This window comes from Saccostrea echinata, unplaced genomic scaffold (genome assembly GCF_033153115.1).
Source record: "Saccostrea echinata isolate AGI-Se365-2 ecotype Australia unplaced genomic scaffold, CSIRO_AGI_Sech_v1 ptg000019l, whole genome shotgun sequence".
Classification (NCBI taxonomy): domain Eukaryota; kingdom Metazoa; phylum Mollusca; class Bivalvia; order Ostreida; family Ostreidae; genus Saccostrea; species Saccostrea echinata.
The window spans coordinates 2,449,013-2,471,676 of NW_026889768.1; the positions used below are offsets into that span (position 1 = coordinate 2,449,013).

Sequence of the window (22,664 nt, forward strand, 5' to 3'; positions counted from 1 at the left end):
TTTATGTATACAGTTTTGAGCAAACAATCTAAACTTTAACATGTAAACAATTCAACACAAAGTGACTGGTATGTCTGAAAGTTATGAGCGTTAAGGAGAGACAACTCTGATATGGATATCAACTCGGATATGACACTTTAAAATTCGATATTTACCTGACAGGTGTACGACGTTGCCAGGTACGATCTGACCCATAAAAAATCTTTTCTGGTCATGTGAGCGTTTAAAAAAATGAAAGAGTATTCAATTAAGGTAAAAACATCAGAAACCGTGATTTTTCCGCCACATTCAATTTCAGTTTTTACTGACAGTGACACTGTTACACTCTTCAGTTAAGGTAAGAAAAGATAAGGATCGAGAGTTTAAGTGTTGATCTAACAACGTTAATTATAGAGTTACATGTACTTATTTATCAGCTGTTTATCTTATAAGGTTGAGAGAGAAAGAGAGAGAGCGAGTATACTTTTTAATCCATAAGAGTTTTAAGAATAAAAACATAAAGACCAATTTAGATCTTTGCCAGTATGAGGTAGACGAATTATAACTTTATGCTAGGCTAAGATTTTCACCTGATATCTTTCTCACTAATCACAGGGGCTTTCTCCTGTGGTGTTAAAATAATTATTTAAAATCATATACCAACTACTATAAAACTACAGTAGTTGGTATATAATTTTTAACAAATATTTTCTTATACTTCGGGAGCAAGCCCCTATGCACTAATTTAAAAAAAGGAATAAAAGATCGATTCATTTCTTGCATAGATTTACCATTTATAATAGATACACATATAATTTGCCATCGGAAGAATGACAAAAAGACAGAGGGAAGACAGATTTGACAATGAAGTCAGGTAATGTATAGAAATCAGTAGAAATTCCCAGTACAGTACTATAGTACTTAACATACTTCCAGTCATTGAATTTTATCTACTCCTCTCATCACTAAGTAACATTTCAAATATCAAAATATTAATGTAATCATTCACTTTTTCAGATACTTTTTAAACCCGGAATCGGTGAGTGTACATCTGTTTTGTTCAATTTGCCAAGATGTTTTCCAGGACCCCCAACGGGCTCCTTGTGGCCATAGTTTCTGTAGAAAGGTATATTACCTACTGAAGTTAAATCAGGCTTAATTAATGCCAAGTTTCAATTATTATCTTGATATAATATAGATTACTACCCTCAGTTTAATTGTCAATGTTGATAAATTCATAATACACTGTATTATATTAAATAGTTAAAATTAGGAATTTTCCCCTCTTAAAGATTCACATTAATCCGCTAAGTATAAGATAATAAGAATTCTCACTGTTTGGGACATTGTTTAAATGTGTTTTCAGTGCATATTACCATGGCTACGACAGAGTCAATCTTGTCCTGAGGACAGGTAAGTTTAATTTTCCATTATTACGTTGTGTTTAATACTATTTTAGAAATATTTTGAGTGTAATAAATTTGTTTAAAATTAAATTTAGATAAATCAGTTCCACATTATAGTAATGAATAGCATTTCAAAATTCATTTTAAATGCCATTTAAAATGCAAATTTCAGATTCAAAACTTTCAAGTAATAAATTGTTTGTTTGTATGTTGTTTAACGTCCCTCTCGAGAATTCAAGTAATAAAAGAAAAATAATTATATTCAAGTAATAAAAGAAATATATATATATTTTTTAATTTTCTTGACTATATTTGGTAATTCGATTTTTTTTTTGGTTTATTTTCTCATTTACAGGAAGCCTGTCAAAGAGAAACAATTGCATCATGACTTTATTTTGGAAAACATCATAGGAGATCAAATGGTACGTAAGAAAACAGAAAAAAAATACAGAGGTAAATAGAGCTTGTACGAACGTTTTATCTGGAAGAAATGTTTTTGAATGACAGATGGAATGAGCACTTTTGTTAATCCTACATATTGATTATCTTTACTTGGTATTGGCAGCATGTTTTATTATTTATACGTAGCTGTGCTTTATCAATACCTCTACTGCTGTATAAAATCTGTTCTTTTTTAATGTTAATGGCTTCAAATATCTCTGTGAAGGATCTTAGATTAGGCATGATAAAAAAAAGTAATTATAGTTGGTAGACGATTTTTTTTAATTAAGAATTGATTGATATCCTCACATACCTTAGATTGGCACGTCTTTCCTGTTTGGGATATTACAGGTGGCGTGTCCATACCGGAAGTCAGGGTGTGACTATGTAGGACAGCTGCAGTTACTGGCATCTCACAAGAAAACTTGTAACTTTAACCCCATCAATCTTCCTGATTTTCTCAAGGCCACTGACAGCGTTTGTGGTAATGGTAATTGTTCGAAATTTCAAAATACAAACTTGTCAAAAATTGACCACTCCTTGAACTTAAAAACACTAAATATCTTTTAAAGATTATTACTTGAACGTAGGACCATATAGATTTTACTAAATTCATATCTGGCTAAGATGAGCATAGAAGATATAATTTTTGTCTGATAATTTTATTGTTTTTATGGTCATGAAGCCAGGTGAGCTTAGAAAATAATAATCGTTTTTATTACCATTTTGTCAAATTGTCATTGTAAAATATATGTTCTTTAAATGTAAATATACGATTTTACAAGATGTTAAAAAAATCCGCCCAAAACAAGGAAAAAACCTTTCTTATCAAGCTTCAAAGAGTGTCAAAAAGTCCACATCCATTCCTCCCCATTCCTCAGTGAAAGCCAAGTTTTACATTCGACAATCAGAAAATTTCCATTCTGTAAGAAGGAGTCAATATTTATCAAAAGAAAGGAGGGAAAAAATGAATATATATAATTTTAAGAGAACATTCAATTTATATCTCTTTCCCTTTGAAAAACATATTCCCTTGGATTAGATATCCCTAATATAGAATAATCTTCAACTTCGTATATATGCGTGTATACTTATTTTTTGTGTACTTGATGTCTGGTAAGCTCGATGACTCATAGGCTTATTTGATTTAGATCTGTTTGCTCACCTTTCTATTCCATTTGCTTCATAGCTGCAATGCTTCTATTTCATAGACGAATTGAGTGTTGATGAGGAGTCGTCTATTCCAACCCCCGGTAAACCCTCCCTCAAAATGAGACTGTTTCAAGCTGGTGACAGCAGGAAAGAATTGCTCATGTCCATGTTTGATAAGAAGAAAAGCAGCAGTATATCGTGACGGCAGTCATTCAGACTGGACTGACAGATTCTCATATCAATCGGTGGTAAAGAAAACTTGTGTTTTTCCACTGACAGTTTGTTTAGCAGCGGCAGGGCAATCACTGCACGTTTAGGGGGTAAATTCTCCTCACCATATAACGATATCTCACTTCTAAAAACGCTATGAATTAGAAAAAAAAACTTACTAAATATGTTTTCTATCCCTGTTTTTCAAGTAAGGTGGTGTCAGAAACATGACTATCAATGGATGATGACAGTTTTACTCTAATGACAACAGTGTGAAATAGTGGTCACAAATAACGGAACGTACAAGATTCAAAGAAAGGAGTTTGTCTTCCAATTATAAATTTCCACTTTTTTGATTTCAGTGAGTTCGTTTTCAGAATAAAAGAGTATACGTATGACTAAAACGTCCTTGTTTTGTCAGATTCATATTAGTTTCTCTATCTTTGTACTTTGAAATGCTCAAAGCTTCACTCTTAATGGCGGAGTCGAAAATACAGTTTGGTGGTTTATATATGCGTAATAATAAAGATGTATCTCACGGACGCCCTTCATATAAAGGTTCAGCAGAAAATGCAAGCCTGTGAACTGATTTTAGAAAAGTCAGGGTCCTATAGTCTGCTTTGTAAGTATATTTACAATGTAAATCGAATGGTTTAAATAAATTAGAACTCTGAAGCTTCAATTTACTCAGCATTTCATCTCAAGTTTCGTCTATTTCCAAGGTTACTCCACTGGAGGTTTAAATTCCAATGTGTAATCCCCCAAGATTTAAACTACTATAGTCAGTAATCAGTATATTATCCCAATATCCCGATCAATGATATACGTGAAAACGTGAGGCCATTTTTGAGATTTTGAATTTTTAACATCCTTGTTTTCTTTCAAATTAAAATGAAATAGTAAATAAATAATTATTAAAAATTTACACTTTATATTTTCCATGATTATTCCTGTATTGTATCTGATTATATGCTGTGTGTCTTGTGTGTGAAAACTTATACTACATTACTATATTGTACTCCAACGTACCTTTTTAAATGACCTTTTTCAATATCATAGGAGGAATCCACTTTTCCTCTTGAAACCTAAAGTTTATTACTACAACTAATTGTAGGTTCGTAACACTACTTTCGACGACTAGATCTAATCATGAAATTATCAATTATACAGAACTGAATATTACGTTAACATAAGCATTTCAGACCTGTCTGTGTCTTAGTGGTGGAGTCAACATGGCCAAAATGAAAAATAAATAATGAACTACGCATGCTAACTTTTAATTCCCGCCTACATTTCACACCTATTTCAACATAAATTTCAATTTGGACATTAAAAATTTTTTGAATGCAAAGAAAGTTCAAAAGTAATTTAATAAGAAGATGGGCTAATAAGGCCAGCAAAATGCCTATTGCGCAAGAAATAGAAAAATGAAATCTCAATTATGACAAAATTTTCTATATTTCTTTTAACATTAAGGTAAATACTTTATTAAAAAAATCTTCATAAATCAGAACAATTTCATAAACTTATGATTGAAATTATTCGTCTATGCAGGGACCTATATACTATATACTACTTAGTATATAGGTCCCTGGTCTATGAAATAGCATACACACACTAAAGAGGGCAAATATGATCGATTCTTCATACTAAAACACAATTTTTCTCTATAAGAAAAATGCATGAATTACATTCGCCCCATTTCTTTTAAAGATTTTATTCAAAGTATGCGTAAAATTATTCTTCGGTTAACAAAAACATGGAACAAAGACCCACTAATACCTTAAAAAATACACCTTTTTTCAGAGAATTATTTGAATATAGTCCAGGTTCATATCACAAACATAATTTAAATGCCGGTTTTTGTTATGAGCGATATACCGTAGTGGTTAGTGTGTTATTCTCGAAACGAAAATTGATATTCAGGGTTTTTATTGCTTGGGTTGCCCCCCCCCCCCCCCAAGGATATACCACATTTTTTAAAAATCATAAAATGATTTTTCCTAAAGAATTTCCCAGGGAAAAGTTTTGTTTGTCATAATTTAATACCTTTCAATGGTAAGAACTTTACTCTAAATACTAAATTTACATATTGAACCTTTAGGTATTTTGAACGCCATGTTCGCCCATCTCCTTTAATACCAATGTCAAAACTAATCAAAATTGCTCTAAATTACAATCCCTTTTACAAGAGAGGGAGTTAAACAACGTTATCCATTGAAATCAGGCTTTAAACCATCACAAGATTTTTTAAGATACTTACTGAATAGATAAATGACCTAAAAACATTGCTGTATGTAAAACTCGTAAAATTAAACATATAAGATTGATAAATTACAATTTTTGGTTGTAGTCTCATTTGATATTGATAATGAACATTTTCGCTGTTTTCTGTCTGTAAACATAACCCTCCCCACCCCCGGTGAAACAAAAGCTTTGGTATTAATTTGTTAAATAACAATTCATATTACTGTGAAAAGGAGGGGGATGAATAAATTGATTTTTATGGTGGAAAATACAAATTTTACCAAAATTATAGAGTTACCTCTCTTTGTTTTCCCAAATAAGTTAAGTTTTGTGAAAATTCGTATAAATATCAATAAAAATAATAATGAAAAATCATTCAAATATGTTAACTTTTGAATTTGATATGGAGGTAGGCGGCAGTTCAATACTATCATTCGTAGTTTTTTAAATGTAGTCGGATTTTAAATAAAATACCAAAATGGAGGTGACTGAATTTCTAGTGATAGCTTTTAGTATATCTTAAGGAGGTTCGATCCTGAGCTTTTGAGCAGATTTTGGTCTGGACCTTTATTTCTAAAAGTCTGCATCATTTTAAAGTTCTAACATTAAATCTGGATTCTACAATGCAAATTAAATTATATCCAATGAAAAAACCGCGATTAAATTCCATTCAAATAGGATTAAGCCAGGAACTATATTTTGTGGCGGAAGGTTTTTAAGAAGAAAATGATCAATTTTTCCATTTTGAAATATATACAGTACTGATGTTTGCCATGGTGGTTGCACACAGAGCTGTTTTTGCAGTGAAATGTTTTATGCCTGTTCTGAAATATCTATTAAATTATTTCTTATGAATTCTTTTATTGTATTGTGACAAATATAGTAAATATATTCTGAAAATCCAGGAAAAAATTGAGCCAATTTTAGCATAAAATTAAACACTTTTTTAGTAATATCTAAAAATTTACATCATAGACCCCCACTTTTGTTTTTCTTTTCTGAATATATAAGATAACGTTGATCAATCTGCTTAAATTCAGCAAAAGTTTAAGACTTTAAAATAATTTTCTTGCTTGTTAAATTTTTAATGCTAGAAAAATCACATTTTGTGAGTGCATCAAGGTCAAATAATTGATTATGCGAAGCAATTTGAAACTTTTTCTTAGTCACAATTTTAATGTGTCTTTTTTTTAAATAGACTAATAGTTTATTTTGTCCCATGATTTATTTGGATAAAAACATTGGAGGGTAAACGTCGAAGATATGATTTTTGATTAAGACACAAATTTCAGTGCAAAAAGGTCATATTAAATGTACTGTAGCGCCAAAAGAAGCATATTGACCCCCATTTTTTGTTCTGATTTTTAATTAAGCTATATGTGTAGAAACTAAAAATATAGTTGACAAAAAAAGTTTAAGACTTTAAATATCAGGATCCAACCTCGTTAAAGGGGCCTTGACACAGTTTGCATTGTTCATATTTTAAATTTCTATGGTTATTCAAAAAAAAAAAAAATAAAATAAAAAAAATAAAAAAAATAAAAAAAAAAAATAAAACAAGTTTAATGAATTGAACTTACATGAATATTCTTAGAATACAATGACAACCACATTCTTCTTTATATCACGTCAAACATCTGTTTTTGTAAACAGGGCACGAGCTTTGTTAATGTTAACATTTCACCGGGTGTGTTCAATTTGTAAAACTCTGTACACATCACTGAGCACGGACTGACAATACTGTAAGTTGGTTTTGCTTTCTCACATTTCTACTCTGAATTTTCTGGATAATGAATTTAATATTTTTCAATAATACACAAAAAATTTCTACTTTCCTTAATATTTTTCATTAATACACAAAAAAATTCTACTTTTCTTAAGAATTTTAAAGAAGTATTTACTTCGTGAAAGTGCAAGGATAGGTGTCAATCAAACGCGTCCCGAAATTCGTCGTTTTAATAATTTCCAAATAAATGAAGATTCCGAACACGTTTTTATTATGTTTCCGTGTGAAATGATTTAGTATGGAACGCCATAGCTGCCTTATGTTGTTATTTCATGAAAAGATGGTGCTTTTTTATGTTATGCTGTGGTTATTTCATGTGAAGATGGTGCTTTATTATGTTATGCTGTGGTTATTTCATGTGAAGATGGTGCTTTATTATGTTATGCTGTGGTTATTTCACGTGAAGGTGGTTTTTTATGTGAAGGTGGTTTTTCACGTGAAGGTGGTTTTTTTATGTGATGGTGGTTTTTCATGTGAAGGTGGTTTTTTATGTGAAGGTGGTTTTTGATGTGAAGGTGGTTTTTCATGTTTATGTGAAGGTGTTTTTTTTATTTAATATGATGGTGGTCACTCGGAACTCCTAATATTTTTGAAGACCGAGTTTAACACTGAGCTTAACCGCTATTATCTTGAAACAAATAGTCAATATAACTAAAATCATTTTAATATGCCATTGCTAGTTCTTCTTTTTTTCCATAGGCGCTTGGTTTCAGGATGGTGTATTTTGTGTATTATATATTTTTTTTAGCTCTGTCTGAATAAACTCGATAACATAAGAATAAAAAAAAATCACTGAAATAAGCAAGTTTTAAAAATGACATATTACTTTATATAAAAAAAGAGTGAAGGTACGACAGTTGCAATCTTTGATTTTATGTGGTGCCCGGCTCGGTTCACACTTGATTTTAATCAATATCTACACTTTTCCTACCAGTTTCGGGCAGGGTTTCGGGTAAAATCTACATTTAAAAATGATTGAATAACGCCTTTCAATCGTCTGCCAATTCGAACTTGCCGTATAAAATATGCAGTAAACAAAAACCTCCTGATACCTAGCACTGAAAGTGAACGCAATGGAAGTGACGATTTTTAACTAAATAAAATGTAGAGGCGTCCCGGAATAAGGAGAACAAGTTTGGCGCGGTTTCTGACCTCCTTAGATTTTCCAAAGATGGCAACTGTCGTACATGTACTTACACTCTTACTATACAGAGTAATATGACATTTTTTAAACGTTACTATATAGAGTAATATGACATTTTTTAAACTGGATAATTTCAGTGATTTTTTTTTTTGATTTTTATGTTTTTGAGTGTATTCAGACATACGTACAAAAAAGAAAACATAATGCACAAAATACAGCATTTTGAAACCAAGTGCCTATGGAAAAAAGGGGAACTAGCAATGGTGTATTAAAAGGATTTTAATTACATCGACTATTTGTTTTATTTTCAAAATTTCGAGATAATAGCTGTAAAACTCAGTGTTAAACTCAGTCTTCAAAAAATATGAGGAGTTCCGAGTGATAACTTCACATCAAATACAAAAAAACCATCTTCACATTAACAACCACCTTCACAGGAAAAACCACCATCACATAAAATACCACCATCACATGAAAAACCACCTTCACATAAAAAACCACCATCACATGAAAAATCACCTTCACATAAAAAACCATCATCACATGAAAAACCACCTTCACATGAAAAACCACCTTCACATAAAAAAAAAACACTTTCACATGAAATAACCACAGCATAACATAATAAAGCACCATCTTCACATGAAATAACCACAGCATAACATAATAAAGCACCACCTTCACATGAAATAACCACAGCATAACATAATAAAGCACCATCTTCACATGAAATAACCACAGCATAACATAAAAAAGCACCATCTTCTCATGAAATAACCACATAAGGCAGCTATGGCGTTCCATAATTTAGCAACATATAAGTCATAATATTATACATAAAATTTGAGAAAATGTTAACTTCAAATCTGTGTCCAAGCCCCTTTAACATTGTGGGAATTCATTCGTTGTAGGTGGATGTAGTCCACTATCAGTCAAGATCATGAAACGGACTTACGTCAAAATGTCAATCATCTGTAAAATATTCATATATTTTTTTTTATTATGAACTGAAACTCTAAATTTGCAGTTAAAACAATCTGGTGATGCAATTTTGAAAAAGATTGTCATTTTGGACTGATCTGCTTCTACCTCATATTTCAGAGAAATAGATAGAATCTGGCTTAAGCTTAAGATGTTTCATGATCTTGGGGCCAGACCCCGCATGACTTATTTATTGAAAGAAAAACCACCCGCTGTCAACACAATTGCTAGCAGCTTGTGGAACGAGGTTCCCTTTTCAGTAGAGACGTCTATATAAGCCGAGTAAATTACATCACAATATCAGTACTGAGAGGCTGGCTATCAATACAAACAGTTTAAATTTTGATCCTGGATTGGATTTTATATCTTTATTATAACCAAAAGAAGAATTAAACCACATTCATCTGAACTTCATAATTCGACTTTACTGACCATCTTTCTTGCTTTCAAGTTATTGCATCCTTTTTGGAGCTGGGGATGGTTATGACATCTGTGGGATCAAAACTGGAAATAAACTATAGTAGCATCGAATACAAAAATCTCGCATAAACCGTGATACATGTGCAAAGCAAGTCCGAGACCCACCTTTTACCTGTAACATTGCAGGTGTACTGCAGATTGTAGTCTGGTTAATAATCTACCCAGGTAAGATACATGTATACTGTTAATTAGCTTTCATCTACACTTCTAACGCATTAACTGTACACAAACTATATTGGTAAGCATTGGCGTGTAATAATCAATTTCACAATGTGGGTATCCTCTGGTAAATATATTGATTTTAGCATCTCCGTGTACCTGGATTCTGTCATATTAATACCCGGCGCCGTGATTTGTTGTTCTCTATTTGATATCGAGTTTAAAATATATAGCTCTAAATATGTACCTCGTCATTCATATAAACTTCACATAAGACAAAGGGACAGACATATGTTACTGGATCAATGAATCCTCGGAACTGATGTATAATACAATATACCTGTCATTGGTGAGAAATCGAACGGGTGTACATGTGTTGTCTTGACACTCCTAACTGTACAGTTGTAGGTTTGAACATCGCAGTCCTCGATATCCTTTTCCAATGAATGACGATCACCCTCCATTATGAGGATCTCTCTCCTCGTGTAAGGTAAGAACCACAATTATTTATTACATATCTAGTGGCGAGTTCTGACTTGAGTTCTGCAGATGGACATTGGACATTTATTTATGTATTTAAGCTCAGAACATGTTTGAGTATTTCTTGAATTATATGCATTTGTTATAAAAATAGTTCTGTTGATTTAGTATGGCAGTTTAGGTAACGATACTGAATTGCTGGCTTTTATTAGCCTCTATGTTTGCATTACCTCTATCAATGACAATTTACAGCACCTATATAAAAGCTGTAAAATACGAGTTATATGTAGGATATAGCCGGAAAATAAACCCTTGTTTCAGCATGTTGTTTTGTTGGGTGAATCTATTCTATAGTGTTTCATTTTCCTCATTACACATGACACTATTTCCGTACATCATCATAGATATGAGTCTTGTTAGTCCTTTGTGCATTTGATAATCTGAAAGATACAAAGATCAACAGATAGGAAAATACCACAATATGGATATCTTAACATTAATAAAAACAAAAAAAAACAAACAAACAAACAAAACAAAAAAACAAAAACAAAACAAAACAGAGAAACAAAATCAGAGGCTAAACTACAACCATCGAAAACTTATTAAACTGTGAAGTCTTTCACTACTGGCGGAAGGAAGCTCCATCGTCAAGGATGTGTTCATGCTCCTATGTAATATACATAAGTACCTTAATTGTACATAGTGTTTCATAATAACTACACATCTTAAACACTTAAGATTGATGTACGTAATTAAATGCCTATTATCTGACCCCTTTGCTCTCTATATATAGCAAAATTAAATGTGTCTAATCATTTAATGAATCCAATTGGCACGCACTGATTTCCTGAATTTATATTTCCTTGTATATAATCAAAGCTCCATGGTATGCCTAAGGAGCTACACACGTTTCTATTTTGTTCAGGAGATATTTTATAGTGATCTAAATGCCCGATCATAGGATGTATTGGCATTTGTGGATCTAGAAGAGGGGGGGGGGGGTTCTGGGATTTTCATAGTTATAAAATTTCTATGTTAAGTAACAAAAAGATTCCTTGGACCCCCTCCCCCCTTCCGGGAAAGCGGACCCTATGTAAAATGGTAAAGAAAGTAATGTTTACGAAGAAAATATACATTAAACTTTTTTTTGGAGTTGGTGTGGAATTCCCCCCCCCCCCCCCTCCGGAAAAAAAAATCCTTCGCATGAATGTATAGGCACAGTTCACCCATGAACATAAAAGTCTCTTGACGTAGGCACGTATCGTTTTTGAAAGTGGGAGGTAGGGGGCAACTGCCAATACTACGTGCCCGTGACGTGACACACGTTAATTTCGACTGTATATAGGAATAACAGGAAATGTGATCCAAAAAGTTTCATTCATTTTTTCCCTTTATTTTGCCTCGCTTGAACACGTAAATGGTTCATATAAACTTTTCTGTTTTCTTTTTTTCTGTCTGTATTTCGTATGTATTTGGTACGAAAGCCTATTAGGATCAAACTACGGTAAAAAAAAAATTAAAAGGCGTTATAACGTCTTTTCAAAAGGCGTAATAACGCAAATAAAGGCGTTATTACGCCTTTCTTAAAGGAGTTATAACGCAAAAAAGGCGTAATTACGCCTTTTTAAAATGCGTTATTACGCCTTTTAAAAAGGCGTTATTACGCCTTTCTAAAAGGCGTTAATACGCCTTTCCAAAAGGCGTTATTACGACTTTTTAAAAGGCGTTATTACGCCTTTCCAAAAGGCGTTATTACGCCTTTCTAAAAAACGTTAATACGCCTTTCCAAAAGGCGTTATTACGCCTTTCCAAAAGGCGTTATTTCGCCTTTTAAAAGGCGTTATTACGCCTTTCCGAAAGGCGTTATTACGCCTTTTATAAAGGCGTTATTACGCCTCTTATTTTTCAATACATGACTTACTTATCCCACCCTGGGGACTGATTATAATTAGATTTTCAGGAAAAAAGATTTTTAAATGTGTAAAATATTTTCATTTTTAAACCAACTTAGTCCTTCTCTAATGCCAGACACCTCTACCAAGGTGCATGGATTTCAGAAATTTGGTTGAAGGCTAATTGCTCATTATACCTATGCAAATAGTTTGCCTGTTTTTTTCCAAGAGGAGAGAAAAATATTTCAAATTTGACATGAATTTTTAATACATGGCTAGCAAAGCCCAAAACTGGCTCTGCCTATGTCCTGGATTTTCAAAAGTAGAATGTTGACTTCTCTTAATACGCATGCAAACAGCTGTCTGCGAGATGTGCAGGAATATAGAAAATACTATGATTTCTAATATTAAAACTATAATCTAAATATTGCATAAATAAAAATGGCTTTGGTTCAATCTTTCATATATTTATTATTTTTAAATAACGCCTTTCCATTTTTGGAAATAACTCCTTTTCAAACAGGCCGGTAGTACGAATGCGGGGGGGGGGGGGGGGGGCTTCCCCACCCCATTTTTTGGGAGAATAGTCTTGCTATAGTTTAAATATAAAAATTCATTTATTGATTGCTTGGTCCCTTAACATTTTGTTGCAGTATGGTTAAACTCGGGCAAGTAACTGCATTTAAAAAAAGTTTTACCAAAAAGTTGGATAAAGATTCTCCTCAAGTTGAGGCAGTTTATTTTTTTCGGGGGGGGGGAGGGGGGGGAGGAGGGGTTGTTTCTTGTTTTTTTTGTTTGCTTGTCAATTTTATGAGAGAATGCCCCCCCCCCCCCCCACTTCAAAAGCACGGGCCTGTCAAAGACATAATAATGGTTCTTCAAAAGGCATAATAACGCCTTTTGGAGAGGCGTATTAATGCCTTTTAGAAAGGCGTAATTACGCCTTTTGGAAAGGCGTAATAACGCCTTTTGGAAAGGCCTAAGAACGCCTTTTGGAAAGGCGTAATAACGCCTTTTGAAAAGGCGTAATTACGCCTTTGTTTGCGTTATTACGCCTTTTTCGGCGTTATAACGCCTTTTCAAAATGCGTTATTACGCCTTTTTCGCGTTATAACGCCTTTTTATAAAACGCCTTTTAAATTTTTTTTTACCGTAGTTTGATCCTAATAGGCTTTCGTAATTTGGTCATATATTCGACTTTTTTTCGCCAAAGCCACAGAATCAGTTTCAAATTAGCTGCGTAGAGATATGTGGCTCACTGGTCTAAAAAAACATTGGGATGGACGACCAGAGAACTACATGTTTATATATCCATTGAAAAAAAGTAATTACATATATTAAATGCATATACGTAACGGTTCTCGAGTTATATCTCCTTATATATATGTCATCTTTAAAAATGTGTGTTCCATATTCTACAACAAAGCATTCCCAACAACCGTTGTTATTGGCTCTCATTTGCATTATTTCGATTAATTTTTTTTTTGGGGGGGGGGGTTTGAAATGGGGTGGGATGGGTTGATGGATCTGTTTGTTATTAAATCATTATGGGAAGGTGTATGTGACACCTAATAATTTAGATGTGAAAGAGATAAGTATTACACCTTTATGGGTAAAGGTAAGAGATTGAGGTGTGACACACCTATTTACATAGATGTGATAGTGATATATATATGTGTTACACCTTTATAGTTAGGTAAGAGATTGATGTATAACACACGTATCTGTGTAGATATGAAAATGATTTGTTTAGTACCTTTATGGGTAGGTAAGAGCTAGATTGACTTGTGATATGTCTCTTTGGGTAGGTGCGAGATTAATGAAAACCGGGCTGCCGCACACCTTCATTGGAGAGTAATTTGATGCGAAATCATTATTTGTAGTGAAGAAACTTTAAACAGCTGTCTCAGACTTGAGATGATGTTAAAATACTTGCACAGATTTTTTTTTTCAAATTGAAGCGCTGTTATTTTGAATCTCACGCACAGCAAATGATACGAGGACCGACTATTTATCAGTCCGACGTATTTTTTTGTAGAATGTCCAGTGACTCGTGTACAGTTTGAAAGTACACATGTATAGTCTTATTCATTGTTTCTGATCAGGATTTTGCTTGATCATTATGAATTAATTTCTTAGAAGCCTCCTATAGAACTTCGATTAAGTGGAAGGGGTGGGGAATGGGGGACATGATCCTCCCTATTTATTACCTGAAAATAAAAGTATAACGTTAGTCTTTGTGGCTTAAACACAGACTGGGGTCGTTAGATTTCGTTACGATAGTTCTTTTTGTAAACTGACTTGAGCACCCATTGCCAATGGCCCATTCAACTATTAAAAAAGTAGGCTACATGTTCATGATACATCATGATCCTCTTTCTTTTCCTTCATATTATTTGCAAGTTTTCTCCCTTTGTCATCATCATGACGTCATAACACGATGGAGATAGGTTTAAGTTTTTATCTTCTTTATCATTCTATTTTGTTTTCCTAGAACAGAATGCTGTGATTGCTGTTTGTTAGATTTTGGTCCCCTTTGACGTGCCGTGCAGGGGAAATCGAGACGAATAGATCTAAAGCATTATGGACATTTGTGTTTAATTCGTTTCATATTGGTTAACCTAGCTACATATCAGATATCTGTCCGAGTTCTAAGCTTATCGATACATTTTTAGCTCTACTGGTCAGAGACCAGAAGAGCTTATGCGATAGTAAGTTGTCCATCGTCCGTCTGTCTGTCTGTAAACAATTTTTTTTAAAAATGCTACTCCTCCTACAGTTTTGGTCTGATTTCAATATAACTTGACACACAAGTAGACTACACTAAGATACATAATTCTGTGTATCGGTTTTTGATTTCGATGAACGGTGTTGTCATGGTTACTAAAAATAGAAATTTCTGTGAAATACATTCAAAATGCTACTCCTCCTACAGTTTTGGTCTGATTTCAATATAATTTGGCACACAAGTAGACTACACTAAGATACATAATTCTCTTTATCCGTTTTTGATTTCGTTGAACGGTGTTGCCATGGTTACTAAAAAATAGAAATTTCTTTGAAATATATTCAAAATGCTACTCCTCCTACAGTTTTGGTCTGATTTCAATATAATTTGGCACACAAGTAGACTACACTAAGATACATAATTCTCTTTATCCGTTTTTGATTTCGATGAACGGTGTTGCCATGGTTTCTAAAAAATAGAAATTTCTGTGAAATACATTCAAAATGCTACTCCTCCTACAGTTTTGGTCTGATTTCAATATAACTTGGCACACAAGTAGACTACACTAAGATACATAATTCTATATATCGGTTTTTGATTTCGGTGAACGGTGTTGCCATGGTTACTAAAAATAGAAATTTCTTTGAAATACATTCAAAATGCTACTCCTCCTACAGTTTTGGTCTGATTTCAATATAATTTGGCACACAAGTAGACTACACTAAGATACATAATTCTCTTTATCCGTTTTTGATTTCGATGAACGGTGTTGCCATGGTTTCTAAAAAATAGAAATTTCTGTGAAATACATTCAAAATGCTACTCCTCCTACAGTTTTGGTCTGATTTCAATATAACTTGGCACACAAGTAGACTACACTAAGATACATAATTCTATATATCGGTTTTTGATTTCGGTGAACGGTGTTGCCATGGTTACTAAAAATAGAAATTTCTTTGAAATACATTCAAAATGCTACTCCTCCTACAGTTTTGGCCTGATTTCAATATGACTTGACACACAAGTAGATTACACTGAGATGCATAATTCTGTTTATCATTTTTTTTTTTATTTTGGTGAAGTGTTGCCATGGTTACAAAATTTGAATTTCTTTGATATACTTTCAAAACATTACTTTGCCTACAGTTTGGTCTGATTTTAATATAACATGGCATGCAAGTAGACTACACTGAGATACATAATTGTCTTAATTGTTTTTTTTTTTGTTTTTTTTTTTTTTTTGATTTTGATCAATAATGTTGCCATGGTAACTAAAATCGAAATTTCTCTAAAATTCTTTTAAATGGCTACACTTTCTACAGTTTTAGTCTGATTGCAATTCATCTTGCCTCAAAAAGAGAGTAAAACAAGGATTACTATTTATTGCTGTTGCAAAGTTTCAAGTCCAAGTGCTACTTTTCTCTTCCTTAATTGTTATAAGTACAAACCAGTAGAGCTACAGTCTCAACAGAGACTTCTGGTTAAAAATATAATTAAAATACAACTATTATAGAAGTGAAATTCATTTTATATGAAATACATTAATTATGTAGAGAAACAAATGTAACCCTTATTAAAGGCTTAACGTTACGGTGTAAAAGTTCAGAGTTGATAAAGCCTAGTTCCTTGACACACTTCGTTAAGCCTATGCCTATCTCTTTGTGTTGCCTGCAGAGGAGCGACACTTAGGGATCACTTTGCCCGGCGTCTGTCTTTCTGTCTGTCAGTCCGTCCGTCTGTAACTTATATCTTGAGAACCGTTAAAGGTAAGGATTTGATATTATGCTCATTTATTGCTCGGAAGAAGAGCTTTTGCAAAATACCAGGTTTACCAACTTGGTGACCTTTAAACTTGACCTTTGACCTATTTTCAAAATACACCATAGTGCCTATATCTATTAGGCTTACATATTCTTTGACTTTTTAGAGGTAAGTTTATGCTATTTGGAAGGTGCATTGTTTGTCGTAATACATGTTGAAAAATATCAGCATTACAGTCTACCTGACCTTGACCTTTTTCCAAGAATTCTCTGAACAGCGGTTATATCTTATGAATTTTGAGAAGTGTTGCTTTGTTAACTAGCAGTTATAAACATGCTTATAACCTACTCGCATTTATTCTCAAATGTATTTAATAAATAACTTTAAATAACCACACAAACTGAATTTTAAATGCATTCTGATAGCAATCGGAAATCACTCGGCCTCTTTCGTCAACCACGATAAAATCTCGGTTTTTTGTCGACTTGACGGTAAAGGCCGAGTGATGTTCTCGACTTGAAGGAAAACGCCATGTGATTTTCCGATTGCTCTATCAGTTGTCTTTAAAAAATAAAACGGGATCAGTATACCGACATTTGATAGTGAATCTCGGGAATGGTTGAAAAATTGTATTGATAATTTTTTGTCCTCAAATGGCCCTCTTGCGCACCAACTAATTTATCGAAACCAATTGCGCACCTTTTGGGCGCTGATATATGGTTGGCGGTCAACGAGGTTGCAACAGAGATGATGACCCTGTCTCTCAGACGATATCAAGCAAGATGTCTAACATGTTGCCTTGTAGTCGCTTAGTGCTTTGGCATCGTATCCGGTCCATCACACTTCCGGTTGCCACAATTTTACGGTACAATCTTTCAATAGTCGTGTGGTCTCTATTAAATGTCGCGTTTACCCACATAAGAATTTTTACATACGTTCTTAATCTAGTCAAAGTACTTTTCAAACGATAAAAACAACAATTTTTGAATAATCTTTAAATAAACATCTCCAAAGAAACACCTTGCAGACACTATACCAACTGCCCTACCACGCTCTTCTGTCTCTTCTATGGTCAATCGCTGCATACCCAGTCATTTTTTTTCCTGAGTTTTTATTGAATGCAAATCTAAAGAACACAAGTTTCAAAGAAAAAAAAAGGAAATTAATTTCTCTTAAACCTGTGAGCACGATTTTCATTCAGTTCTATGAACTGTCCGTTTGGATAGTTGTAGTTGCCAGATTTAGCTCTGCCTCACAAGCTTAGCTTAGCTTACTTGCTTGCTTGCTTGGGTGCTGAAAACCAGATTTGTACATGTGGTGTACATTTAGCAAACGTAACTATGATTAATCAGTGCGAGCTCAACCAAGCTATGACTTTAAGCATCTATGTTTAATTTTTCTGTATATAGTATATTTTTGTGTTCGTTGCTTGTGACAATGGGAGTTTTGAGTTTGCTTACTGTTCTTTATCTCCTTATTTCACCCAACATGGCGTTCCACTTTATGTCTCTCTTCAAGGTCAGACGATACGTTCCTCAAATATCTGTTTTGTATATCTTTGTATTGTATGAAAAATATTCCAAATTTTAATTACCTTCTGATTTCTAAACTTGTTTCAATTGTCTTTAAAAAATTGAAACCCTAAAAAATGTGATTATGGCAAATTAAGTTCTTTCCAAAAGGATTTTATAGGAAACAACATCCTCTGGTATCTTGCACAAATGCCTGGTAAGGTACCTCAATTTTTTGCGAGTAAACATGTTAAAGTAGCAATACTTCAATGACAAATTCTTAGAAAAAAATCATATATTATTGAGGAACGTATCGTCTTTCCTAAAATACGTTTTCCTAGAACGGACTGAATACAGATAATTTCTGTTGTGGGTACATCTTGTATTTCATGTTCATTTCATTTAATTGTTTGCAAATATATTTAAAATGCCCACACAATTCTCAATTGTTATATGAACAATAGGGATTTTCTCAGTCGCACTCCGCATGTCGTGTAAACGTTTTAAATCGACATTAAGTGACTCCGGCCACACACCCGCCTGGTATTTAGCTCGCTTGGTAAGTCATGCGTGTCACTTTACATACCACAAACAGTGACATGCTGATTTAATCTAATGAATGATCATTGAACAATTCGTCTTCCCTCGGGTGTGGTAGAAATGGACAATGCCCCACTTTCCTGTAAGTAACAATACACAAATATAAACCGTTTTTGATCAGTTTAAGTAACAGTATATAGATTTCGAAATAATGGATATTTTTTAAAGAAGTAAAATTTATCTGAATTCACAGACATGTATTTTCTTTTCTCTTAACGAACTATCTTGCCCATACCGTGTTTCCTTTAAATGTACCTGTAAGTGCATGTATTACTTAGAACGCATTTTCATTTGTGCTGTGAGGGTCAGATTACTTTCTGTATGAGTGTATTATAAAGAGTACACTTCCTTATTAAATGCTGGTTTTGTTTCGGGTTGACAATATATATAAAGCAGGCGTGGTTTCCAACAAACATGTGCTCCACGTAACCTTTATAATCGACTGGTCGACAAACATGTATTCCCTGTACATTTAACTTAATTGCAATATGTATCTGTACGTAATGGAAACGCACTTTGCTCGGTAAAATATTTTTTTGTGAATTTACGTTTTTCTAACATAAGTTAGAGATAAACTATTCAAGGAAGTTGAGCACACCTGATACCTGTCAGATTTGAAAGTTATATACACGTACCAAATGTAGTATTAATGTACACAGAGTTACCTAAGCAGACGGTGATTCTTCTTAAATATTTGCATGCTAATTTACTTATAAAAGTTTATCTAAACCAATTTCTTTATACTTCAATATAATCGCCAAACCTTAAAGTATTAAATGTGACATTAGCGAGAGAAGATTGAGATATGTATCAAAAAATTATTTAGGAGATATACAGCATCCAAGATTTAGCCTTCCTGACTCATTATGGCCCCGTACATGTATTACGTAACATATGATCTAAATTGTTGCAGGTTGTTAAGATAAAGCATTTTTCACCAAAGATTCCTATATAATATGAAAGTATATAAAAGATGAAGGTAAAGAGGGTGCGATGGATGGATAAAAAGTTCATTGAATTTAAGGGGGTGATCACTGAAGGGGAAAAGTCTGATCTCATAGGAATTGGGGGGGAGGGGAAATAGGCTTTTTGCCTGTGTGTTCCCTGAATGCCTACATTCTTACAGTAAGGGGTATTATGTTGTTCAAACATTTATTTTAAAAGGGAATTCAAAATCTATAATGATTTTAAATTTAAAATGATTAAGCAAAATGTTAATTATTTAACATGTTACTTTATGGGACTTTTTTATAAATTTTTACTCCCGGTGCCATATATAGACGTGTAAATGTTAGACCAATTAAAATTTCCCTCGATTTTTCTACCCCTTAATGCTTCTTTGAAGTCATATGTTGGCATTTAGGTATACAATATATTTTTGCCTCGACAGAGAGTAACGTACTAACTTCAATGTAAAAACATGGGTATTATATTTTTTGGGATAGTAATCATAACGACACGAGTAATCATCAGGTGTGTTGTGTTTATATACATGTACACAATCAGTTTCTCTCCTACCCTCTAGTAATGACTTCTTTTGCTTTTCAGAAAGGTGACATTTTGGTCAGTCGCAATGTTATGCAGAAAGCCGTCCAACTACTTCCATGAACGTAAAACGATGTAAGTACCCACCCACCCACACACCCACCCACATTTTAAAAGGAAAAAAAATTCTTAAAATCATATCATATCAGATATTATATATTGAAAAGTAAACTTGAGCCATTATTTAGTACACATTTGTGAATAAACTTTAAAAATATGGAAAAGAAGTGTTTTCATCTTGTAGCTTCATCTTTTTTTTTTTTAGATTCGGCATGTATTGCTGCAAGCTTCTTTGCAACAGTTGTAGCTTTCGGTACCCTTTTGACGGTGAATCAGAGATTTGGACCCGATCATCTAAAACCTATGAAGATTTTGAAGGTTATTATACAAAGCAACAAGGTATCACCAAACGACGTTATAGAACAAAATTACTTCCGAGATCCGCCTCCAAAAAAGATAGAAATCAACATGACTCAAACATCAGCACGAGGTGCGACCTCAAACACAGCATTATCAATAAATAAGAAAACAGTTTTGTCTCCCAAATCTTTTCCAGCATTAACTTCGAAAACCAGTATCTCACCTGTGACAAGTACTAAAACTGCCTTCATGGGAGTTTCAAAGCCGTCTTCCATTCCTAAAAGTACATTGACCACTGCCAAGAGTACAATGACCACTACCAAAAGTACAGTGATTACTACCAAGAATACAGTGACTATACCAGTGACCAAGACATCGATCTCACCTACAACGCATGCGCCGTCCAATTTTTATGTGTGCCCTACGTTTATGGGAAGAATTGGAAATAATTTATTTCAGTTTGCCTCTGGGTTTGGCATTGCCGCCTCTAAGGATATGAAATTTGTAATAGCAGAGAATGATCTCATAAACCGGTTGTTTGAATTGAAAAACAGTAAACATCTTCTTATAAGCAAAGATAGACACGAGTGTGCAAAAGCAAAAGTCCGCGGGGAAGGGCGTGCATGTTCCTACGATAAAAATGTAGCAAATTTCAAGCCGGATGCAACGTATCGAGTTGGAAATTATTTACAGTCGTGGAAGTACTTTCATGACGCGGCACAGGAACTCAGAGAGCAGTTGAAATTTAGAATTCATCTTCAGACCAGCGCCAACAATATTATAAAAGGCATATTAAAGAACTATAACACATCTCGAGAAAACGTAACTTTGATTGCTGTTCATGTGCGACGCGGTGACATGGTCAACCATGCGTTTGGTTATTTAGTTGCAACAAAGGAATACTTCGCGAAAGCAGTACAACTCTTTAGCAATTATTCTAGTCCTATTTTCATCGTTTGTTCTAATGATCTTGGGTGGTCTAAAGCAAACTTTCCTAAGAACTACAAGGTTGAATTTATTTCCGGGAATTCAGCGGAAGTAGATTTGGCTTTAATGGCGTCTTGTGATCACATGATATCATCTGTGGGTTCTTTCAGCTGGTGGGCAGGCTGGCTCAATAACGGAACTGTGACGTACTACAAATGGCCGGCAAAGGAGGGTTCTGGTCTTCGAGCACAGTTCAGCTCAGATTATATGGATTATTTTTATCCACATTGGACAGGCTTATAATGAGTGTAAAACAGTATTAATTAAGGCATCAATATTTTAATTGCATAATACAAGTTTTATGTTTAAAATTTTACTGAGATTATTCTCATCCACCTGTAAAAGGTTCTTTTTTTCCTTTCTTTTTTTAAGTTCTATATATTACGCTTGGTTACTTGTTGAATTCTTGTTTCTTTCTAGATTAGATTACTCACCAACATACATGTTTACTCTATATGTAGATATATTGGATGTGTTCATAAAAGGTAAAGAAAACATGAATGAATGTTCCCTTTAATTACTTTTCAAGCCATGACAGGCATTATTAAGAAGGTTCACAGATGGAAACTTGAATTTAATTCTTGTGTATCAACAACTGAAACCCTTAGTTCTGTGATGTACAACTGCCAATGAATAAGAAAATATATCAAAATAAAGAATTTTTGTTGCCGAGTACCTGTAATATTTATGCCCCTGTATCGAAGATTCGGGGGTATATAGTTTTGACCTGTCTGTCCGTCTGTCTGTCTGTTTGTCCACAAAAACTTTAACCTTGCCCATAACTTTTGATTGGCTGGAGCTATGGTTTTCATATT

At 33.6% G+C, this 22,664-nt stretch overlaps 2 protein-coding genes across 2 annotated transcripts; both read left to right on the top strand.

The window, feature by feature from the left end:
- Nucleotides 1-770: 770 nt before the first annotated feature.
- LOC133189565 (RING finger protein 151-like) lies at nt 771-3,307 on the top strand. Its single transcript, XM_061324937.1, has 6 exons — nt 771-853; nt 997-1,105; nt 1,346-1,392; nt 1,741-1,807; nt 2,178-2,316; nt 3,038-3,307. The coding sequence occupies exons 1-6, from the start codon at nt 810-812 to the stop codon at nt 3,178-3,180; spliced, it is 549 nt and encodes a 182-aa protein (XP_061180921.1). The 5' UTR covers nt 771-809; the 3' UTR covers nt 3,181-3,307.
- A 7,110-nt stretch (nt 3,308-10,417) lies between these two features.
- On the top strand, nt 10,418-22,521 carry LOC133189741 (galactoside 2-alpha-L-fucosyltransferase Sec1-like). Its single transcript, XM_061325142.1, has 3 exons — nt 10,418-10,475; nt 20,506-20,577; nt 20,768-22,521. Exons 2-3 carry the CDS (start codon nt 20,562-20,564, stop codon nt 22,090-22,092), a joined length of 1,341 nt encoding a protein of 446 aa, XP_061181126.1. The 5' UTR covers nt 10,418-10,475; nt 20,506-20,561; the 3' UTR covers nt 22,093-22,521.
- The last annotated feature ends 143 nt before the right edge of the window (nt 22,522-22,664 follow it).

Coding starts and splice junctions, on each gene's coding strand:
- LOC133189565 (XM_061324937.1), top strand. CDS start 810: ATGACAAAAAGACAGAGGGAAGACAGATTTGACAATGAAGTCAG. Junction 1,808..2,177: donor ACATCATAGGAGATCAAATG/GTACGTAAGAAA, acceptor GGGATATTACAG/GTGGCGTGTCCATACCGGAA. Junction 2,317..3,037: donor TGACAGCGTTTGTGGTAATG/GTAATTGTTCGA, acceptor TCTATTTCATAG/ACGAATTGAGTGTTGATGAG.